Raw genomic sequence first — 8,954 nt, forward strand, 5'->3', positions numbered from 1 at the left:
TCCTGTCTTCTCCTGGTGGGCTATGCTCTGTCAACAGAGTCTAGAGATGAATTTACTTCTAGAACAGTGGAAGGCAAGGGAGGAGTAATAGTTCAGCCCAGGGAGAGGAATTAGGAAACAGAAGAGCGGTGGTGTGGTGTTTCATTTGGACTTTCAAAGTTCTTTCACTTTTAGCCCTGAGTCCAGCCTCGGGGAAGGAAGAGATCACACAGGATACTGGATTCCAGGAAAGGAGGATTAAGAGCAAAGTCTCAGAAACAGATATAATAAAGCATTCATTGACTGGGAAGTGGAGTCTTGGCGCAGGTCTTTCTACCTCTACTTCCATTGAGCGTCTGGAGCAGCTGTGATTCAGTGACCCTGTATCCATGGGAGCCTGGGTGTCTCAGAACCTCCTCCTCTTGCTGGCAGGAATCCTACCTCTGAGAGAGGCAAGGGTAGGTGAGTGTGTGGTGGGATAGAGAAGTCCTTCATGAGAAAGGAGCTCATGCAGGGAGGGGGCTGAGTCGTTTGTCTCCACCACCCCCAACCTAGACATTCTGACTTCAAATTCTTAGGTCTTTCCACTGCCCTTCCCCCCCACCCCCATCAGCTCTCTTTCTGTCCAACACTCCCTCTACACCTCCTCTCTCTACCTATCCCACCCAACTTAGAGATCCTGCGCACCGGGCATGGCTAAGATCAAGCCTTCTTGCATCTGCTCTCTCCCCTAGGCTCTCACTCCCTGAGTTACTTCGAAGCCATCATGTCTGGGCCGGGCCTCAGGGAGCCCCGCTTCATCTCTGTGGGTTACGTGGACAACACGCAGTTCGTGCGCTTTGACAGCGACGCTGAGAACCCAAAGGTGGAGTCTCAGGTGCCCTGGATGCAGCAGATGACACTGGAGTATTGGGTCGAGGAGACGCAGACCGCCAGACACCGCGCAAAGATTTACAGCCAGAGCTTGAAAAACCTGCGCGGCTACTACAACCAGAGTGAGGCAGGTGAGTGACATGGCCCAGCTAGGGCACGGCCTCTACCCATGTGCTCCCAGCTTGCTCTGGGTCCCGGGGCTCCCCTCATTCTGAGATTATGCGCCCTGCGGAGACCCTTAGCCAGGAGGAACCAGTGGGACATGCCTAGGTTTTCTTTTTGGTTTCTGCTGAAGTCCCTGTAGGTTGGTCAGGGCGGGGGCGGAGCTGCGTGGCTGGGGCTGACCTCTGTGGGCCTGGGCCAGGGTCTCACATGCTCCAAACCATGTACGGCTGCGAGGTCGGGCCAGATGGGCGACTTCTCCTGGGGTACCACCAGCATGCCTATGATGGAGCGGACTACATCTCCTTGAATGAGGACCTGCACTCCTGGACTGCGGCTGACACTGTAGCTCAGATCAGCAAGCAGAAAAAGGAGGCAGCAGGTGAAGCTGAGCGCCAAAGAGCCTACCTGGAAAAGGAGTGCGTGGAGTGGCTGCACAGATATCTGGAGATGGCACAGGAGACGCTGTTGCATGCAGGTGCGAAGGGAGACTAGGAGAGGGGCTGGGGGTGGCCGCCTTCGCTCATCTCCTTTAGGGCTGGGACTGTGGAAGAGGGGAGGAAGTGGAACCCAGGCCAGCATTCACCTCTCCTGATGGCCAGAGCTAGGACATCCTCTTAAGCTCTGGATCTAGCACCAGGGACCCCCACAAGGGTTTGCCTTTCCCTCATAACAGTGGAAGCCTGGACTGTATCAGGGTTAGGGGTGGGGAAGGTAGGGACAGAATATTCCAGAAAGAATCCTCAGGGATGCTATTTGAACTATGCCTGGTTCCAGGCCTCAGTTCATTGTGCTGGGAGGTTTCACTCCAGGGTCCCTAAATCTCTCGGCACCCATACAAGTCAAACCCAAATCCTGTTGCTCCTCTGAGACCTGGAGCTGCCTAACTCTAAGCCAGCTACCTAATTCTCCCCACGTTGAATCTGGATTTTGCACCTTTTCCCCACCGCAGTCCTCCTGTCCACTCTCAGGGTGGTCACTGAGGATAGATTTAGTGTCTTTTGAAGAACACGAAGGGCCTGAATTTCCCAAATTTTCCCTCAGACCCACCCACAGCACATGTGACCCACCATCCCATCTCTGACAAGAATGCCACCCTGAGGTGCTGGGCCCTGGGCTTCTACCCAAAAGAGATCACACTGATCTGGCAGCACGATGGGGAGGACCTGACCCAGGACATGGAGCTGGTGGAGACCAGACCTGCAGGGGATGGAACCTTCCAGAAGTGGGCAGCTGTGCTGGTGCCTTCTGGAGAGGAGCAGAGATACACATGCCAGGTGTACCATGAGGGGCTGCCTGAGCCCCTCACCCTGAGATGGGGTAAGACGGGTAGGAGGGCAGAGCCTTCAGCAGGGGCAGGACTGAGACCTGGGGTCAGAGCCCCTCACCCTTGCTTCCCCTCTCAGAGCCTCCTCAGCCCACTGTGCCCATGTGGGGAGTCATCGCTGGAATGGTCCTCCTGGCAGCTGTGCTCATTGGAGCTGTGGTCACTGCTGTGATGTGGAGAAAGAAGAGGCATGAGCTCAGGTAGGACAGGATGAGGAGGGGGCCTGAGTGTCCTGACCCCTTGGAGAAAGTCCCCCTGTCCCGTTCCTGGGAAGCATCGTACACAGACACTTGGAACCGCAGCTGGGCCCCGATGCTCACACTGGCTCTGGTGTGAAGCCCAAGTGAAGGTGGAGGGTGAACACTCCACAGGGATGACCCTGCTAATGGGCACCTGAGTTTCAGCAGCTGCAGGTCAATGACTGTTTCTGGGGACCTTAGTTGCAGTTCTGGAAACTTCCCTGGTATATCTAGGTCTAGGGTGGACCTTGAGGTTCTCAGGGCCTTACTTCTAACCAGGTGTCTCACAAATGGAAAAGAAAGGAGATATTCTGAAGTTGTCTCTAGTAAGTATTGGAGAGGGGCAGGAGCAATATTTAAGAATGAAGGGACAGTGCAAACAGGAGTCCATCCATCATATAATTTTTCCATTAGGTGCATCTCCTGTGGTCTATTTGATTTACCCAGGTGGGGACAAGGCCCAGAGTTCTGAAGTATGTCTCATAGCTTTGAAAGGTGACAGATGGAGAGCCTGAATTGGGAGAGGGGACACTACTGGGCTCTGGGGATCCTTTGAATTTAGACACTTTGAATATATACTAGGCTGTTCATTGCATGGATGTGCACAGTAACTAAAGTTGTTAACCCTTGTCTTCTATAGTATGAGACAAGTGCCTTGTGAGACTGAGCGATACAGGACTTGCTCAAGTTCCCATGTTGTGTCTTTCAAGAAACCCTGATTTCTTTTCCTAAAAATGAACCTGAATGTGTCTGTATTATCATAGGTCAAAGAAGTTTTGTGGCCACAGCAAGTTAGGAGCAGCCTTCCTCTGTGTACCTTGACACATGTGAATGAAAAAAGACTCCATCTTCCAGTTATGAAGAACTGAACACTGCCTATAAGCTGTGGAGGTCTGCAGGAGGACTCTGACACAAGAAGGCAGCACAACTCTGTGAGACAGTGCACAGAGAACACGTCCACAGCAGGCCCAGAATGTGACTTCAGAACTGGCAACAAATGGAAAATGTGGTACCCAGGTTCTTTGTGGTGCAGTAAAGGAAAGCTATCAGTACCAGGGTTCTAGTATGTGCCTGACATCCCAGGTTAGCATTATCTCCACTGGAATGAACTGATGAACTGCTGTGAGCAACAGTACAATTTTTAAATGGTCCTTTTTATGATGTAATGTCTTTCCAGTAAGTTATAATACAATTATACTGTATTAAAAAAGAAATTTAGGGCCCGGCATAAAGGCCTAGTGGCTGGAGTCCTCGCCTTACATGTGCCGGAATTCCATATGGGTGCTGTTTCTAATCCTAGCGGCCCCACTTCCCATCCAGCTCCTTGCTTATCGTCTGAGGAAGCAATAAGGGACAGTCCAAGATCTAGGGGTCTGTAACCACGTGGGAGACCCAGAAGAGGCTCCTGGCTATGAATTGGCTCTGCTCCGGCCATTGCAGTGACTTGGGGAGTGAATCATTAGATGGATGATCTTCCTCCCTGTATATTTAACTTTCTAATGCAAATTAAAAAAATCTTAAAAAAAAAAACCCATGAATTTAGTACCCAACATTTAGCAGGTATGGCCCTATATGCTACTACTGTTACTTGCTTAATACAGTCTTAAGGCCCATCCTTCAGGAACTTGCAATCTAATGTTTCCCAAGAATTGGACTCAAATCAATACTTAGAAATGGGATTCTGGCATCACGCTTTGGGGGTTAACCAACTGCACCATAGCAACAGCTCCCATTGGAGTGTTTTGTATGAGAAATTGATGCAGTCTGACTCACAGCAGCAGGATAGCTGATCACAGGGGAAACTAGGCCCTGGGAGAAACATGGGAGGACAGTGCAAGTGTCCCAGTTTAGAAGTGACAGAGTAGTCAGGACTATTGAGAGGAGGGAGTGAGAGGGCGATGGGTTGAGAAGGAGGAGGTAGGGAAAAAAATGCAGAAGTGAAGATTCTAGAGCACTGAGGTACTTAGGTTTCAGTGTGTTTTCTTATGGGTTTTAGTAGGCACATATACTGATCCCAACAGGGATTCCTAGCCCAACTGACCCCATAGGCAGCTGATCATGGGAAGCCTTCTCTGAAAGCCTTTTTTGTTTCCTTCTCTGAGAAGGGAACACTCAAAGTGTTCTCTGAAAAGAACACTTGCCTTTTCTCAGCCCCATGTGCAGCACAGATTTGGTCCCCTGAGAGATCACAGCCCTGTCTGTGATAAAAGTGTGGCCACTCCACATCTTAGAATGTCTGAACGGCTTCCCAGTGACATGCCCACTGCTCTAAGGTGTACTTTTTCTTTCAGAAGGTACACCTATAACCTAGGTACACTCACCTTCACTCCCAGTCCTGAGCTTGTGTGTGTTTGTCATGACAGCAGCCCAGAACTTGTTCCTCCATGTCCACAGTCTGTGACTCTATGAATCCTGTGACTTTGTCACGGTGCTCATTTCTCACATCTCATGACAAAGTGAAGTGATGCTGTGCCTTGGGTGATAAGAAAGGTGAAAAGGTTGTGGGATGGTCGGAGGGAAGTCCTATGATTCAGTGATATCAGATTAAGGGACTAAACACAACAGTTCCTCTGTGGGTTGTGTTGTGTTGTGTTGAGTTATCAGAGTTGATCTGACAACCAGTATGCTTATTTTTTTTTAAAGATGTATTTATTTTTATTGGAAAGGTGGATATACAGAGAGGAAGATTTTTCGTCCAATGGTTCACTCCCCAAGTGACCGCGACAGCCGGTACTCGCCAATCCGCACCCAGGAGCCAGGAGCATCTTCTAGGTCTCCAAAGCAGATGCAAGGTCCCAAGGTTTTGGGCCATCCTTGACTGCTTTCCCAGGCCACAAGCAGGGAGCTGGATGGGGAGCAGGGCCACCGACATTAGAACCAGCACTTATATGGGATCCTGGTGCGTGCAAGGTGAGGACTTTAATCACTACGCTATTGTGCCTGGCCCAATCAGAATACTTATTAAGTGACTAGCAGATGTGCAGGATGCTTCCTGTTGGTTTTGTAGCTCATTGTAGACATGGTTGCCATTACTCTTTATCTAGGTTTTCTTCTCCTTTGTCTTTGTCTCCCCAATAGAACATGTGAAGTGATCATGACATGTGATCACAGGGACTTTGTCATGTTTTCATCTGACTATATGACTCTCATCTGATGGTTTACTCTCTAAAGGACAGAAACTGTTGGGTATGGGGCAGTCTGAAGTCCAGAGCCTAAAGTGAAATCAGGACTCCATATAGGTATCGGAGATCTAACTCCTTGAGTCAGCATTTGCTTCCTTCCCAGGATGTGTGTTAGAAGGAAGCTGGATTGGAACTGAAACTAAGACTTGAACCTAGCATTGCAATGTGTGATTCAGGCATCTTAAACTGCATCTTAACCACTGCATCAAGGCCCACCCATGAAACCATATTTAAAGTGTTTTGTTTTTTTCCCTTTGACAAGAAAAATAGGATAATTATGAGATACAGTGTTTAGAAACACATATTCTCTCTCCTGTGGCATAGAGCACAGATGGAACATTCATGGAGAGGTTCATGGCTGAGTGTAAAGAACAAGAACAGCTCTAAATGCTGTTCCTTAATGTGTTCCCCCAAATGGTTTTCTCACTTCTTGAAGCCAACAATTGAGTCAAAATGCTTCTAATTTATATGCACTGTGGTGTTTATGATGATGGGAGCTCATTTAATATTGGCCAAGGCTACAGCACCAGGTTTGACACTACTCTTTCATTTCAGTATGCATTTTATTTTATTTTTTAAAAGATTTATTTTTTGTTATTGCAAAGTCAGATATATAGAGAGGAGGAGAGACAGAGAGGAAGATCTTCCATCTGATGACTCACTCCCTAAGTGAATCATCAGCTGGAGCTGAGATGATCTGAAGTCAGGAGCCAGGAGCCTCTTCCAGTCTCCCACGTGGATTCAGGGTCCCAAGCCATCCTTGACTGCTTTCCCAGGACACAAGCAGGGAGCTTGATGGGAAGCAGGGCTGCTAAGGTTAGATCTGGTGCTCATACGGGATCCTGGTGCATGCAAGGTGAGGACTTTAGCCTCTAGACCATTGTGCTGGGCACTTGCAATACAATATTGAATAAACACAAGGAGTGTGGAAATCTTGTCAAATTTCAGATCTTAGAAGTGTCTTCTTCAAAGTCTTCAGCTTTCCCATTTCCAGTATGAATTTTTCTTTGTGTTTATCATGTATTCTTCACTATGATGTACTATGCTCCTACAACTAATGTACTCAGGTTTTCTTGTGTGTGTTTATATTGTCATGAAGAGTATAAATTTCTATTGAATGCTGTTTGTATTTATTGAAATTATATGAACTTCAGCCTTAATTCTGCTGATGTGATATAAAAATGTTTTGCATATATAGAATCATCACTGATTTTTTGGGATAAGTCACACATCAAGTCATTTGATTCATGTTTATGATGAAGTGATGGAGTCAATTTGCAAATATTGTGTTGGTGATTCTTGTAGGGAAGGTCCATCAAAGATATGTGTCTGTAGGTTGCTTTTCTGATGTGTTCTCTAGTTGTGGAACCAAGAAAATTTTGGTCTTGGGAGATCTGTTGGTAATGGAGTCTCTCAGTTTTATTTATCATGGAAAATTTATATTTTTTCCTCCTTTTTGTGAAAGGGAGCATTGATGAATTTTGTGCTCTTGTTTGGCATGTTTTGTTTGTTTTGTTTTTTCTTTCACAACACTGAATGTGTCACCAAATTCCTTCCTCGCCCGTAAAGTTCCTACTGCAGAATATCTTTTTGGTGCCCCATAGCACTGACTTTGAATCTGGTGGAGGTGCTTTTATAGCATCAGCCCAGGTTTCCATGCAGTGGGAATTACCTAACTACCCTTTTCTCCTACAAGTAGAGAAGCTTTTTGTGTTGTGCTTCTGTTAGCTAAGAAGTTAAACATTTTTGCAAAAAGGAATGTAGCAGTCTCTGGCAGCATTATTGCCTCAATGAGGGATAGTATCCTATTTTTTATATTTAATGGGAGAATTCTTTGCAATTAGTAGACCTGTTTTTCTCCATATTGCTTCATTTTCATGTAACATAAAGAAAAGCATACTAGGAATTCATATTGATATTAAATTGTTGGCTTTTTCTTATTGCAAGGTATATTTACTTAACACAACATGTTCAGCTTCATGAGTTAGGATATTGGCAAGTCCTGATAATCTTTCACCTGAGTAGGATCCATGTGGCAAATCTTCAATTTCTAATTCCTTTTATGTAACTATTGCCACCTGAATTTTTTAGAAATTTATCTCAGAAATTAGATATACCAGAATATACCTGATTAGAATTTGCACACTGATGTATAGTTCTTCAGTACTTTTAGCTACAATAGAATTGCCAGATGGAGGAATTGGCATACTTTAAAAGTTACCCTAGGTAAGTCCAAGAAAAGAGCCTAAGAAAAGTGCCTGATACTTATGGGACATCCTTCTGTTAGACCTCCATGTCCTTAATTAATTTCTCAAACTCCTTGTTCCTGGTGTGAGGTTCAAACTTCAAGTGTCTGGCCTAAAGTCATCTTGATGATTCCTTTAACCCAGAGTGCTATAGTTGTCACAGCCCTTAAGCATGCAGGTCTTCCTGCGACCACTGATTTTAGCTATTTAAGAGATGGAACCACTGATCATGGAAGCAAACCTAAGATTTGAGGTGGTATTCCTAAAGCTACTCCCTACATCTCTACTACAGGGTTAATTTTTTTTTTCCAGATCAGGAGTTCTTCGTGTTGGAGCTTCTGTTAATAGCTCTTTAACTCTTGGGAAAACTTCTTTTGCTCTCCTGTGTCAGTAAAGCAGGTCTTGTCAGGACACTTTAAGGCATCATATACAGGTTTGTTTATCAACCCAAGTCCTAGAATCTGAATTCTAAAAATCCTGCATTTCCCAGAAATATAATTCACTGCTTTTTATCTCTGAGGGTCCTCTAAATAATATGGCTTCCTTTGTCTTGAGTTAAAGATCACACTTTTCTCAGGTCAAAATACATCCTTAGTATTTGCCTCTTGTTTTGAAATCTGAGCATTTATTGTATAAAACTGTATCATTTTGTTAAAATCCTTACACCAGAATGGCATTTTTAACTGAATCCTCATTGGAAGGGCTAACAATGAGACTATCATCTACATTTTATAAGAAGTATTTATTTTCTTTACTGAAGTGCCTCTGAATTCTTCTGCAAAAGCATTACTAAACAAATGAGTATTATCTCTGAAACTTGGGGAGGATTGTTTATATATTTTATTGAATTACATTTGAGAAAGAGCCAGTTCATTCAAAGACAAATGAAAAATGGAATTTTAGATATAATGGGTAGCACATCTTAAGGACTCATATACCATAGTCT

At 45.4% G+C, this 8,954-nt stretch overlaps 1 protein-coding gene across 1 annotated transcript; it reads left to right on the forward strand.

The window, feature by feature from the left end:
* The first annotated feature begins 368 nt into the window (after nucleotides 1-368).
* On the forward strand, nucleotides 369-5,734 carry LOC121156300 (HLA class I histocompatibility antigen, alpha chain G-like). The gene is made up of 6 exons (XM_040979916.1): nucleotides 369-441; nucleotides 714-983; nucleotides 1,217-1,492; nucleotides 2,059-2,334; nucleotides 2,421-2,541; nucleotides 5,659-5,734. The coding sequence occupies exons 1-6, from the start codon at nucleotides 369-371 to the stop codon at nucleotides 5,732-5,734; spliced, it is 1,092 nt and encodes a 363-aa protein (XP_040835850.1).
* Nucleotides 5,735-8,954: the final 3,220 nt, after the last annotated feature.

The sequence above is a fragment of the Ochotona curzoniae genome, unplaced genomic scaffold, assembly GCF_017591425.1.
Source record: "Ochotona curzoniae isolate NIBS_2020 unplaced genomic scaffold, NIBS_Ocur_1.0 contig_3348, whole genome shotgun sequence".
Classification (NCBI taxonomy): Eukaryota; Metazoa; Chordata; class Mammalia; order Lagomorpha; family Ochotonidae; genus Ochotona; species Ochotona curzoniae.

Excerpts from the sequence above, each read along its gene's own strand:
- LOC121156300 (XM_040979916.1), top strand. The coding sequence starts at position 369 with ATGGGAGCCTGGGTGTCTCAGAACCTCCTCCTCTTGCTGGCAGGAATC. Across the intron at positions 1,493-2,058 it reads GGAGACGCTGTTGCATGCAG|ACCCACCCACAGCACATGTG; the intron begins GTGCGAAGGGAG and ends ATTTTCCCTCAG. Across the intron at positions 2,542-5,658 it reads AAGAAGAGGCATGAGCTCAG|AACATGTGAAGTGATCATGA; the intron begins GTAGGACAGGAT and ends TCTCCCCAATAG.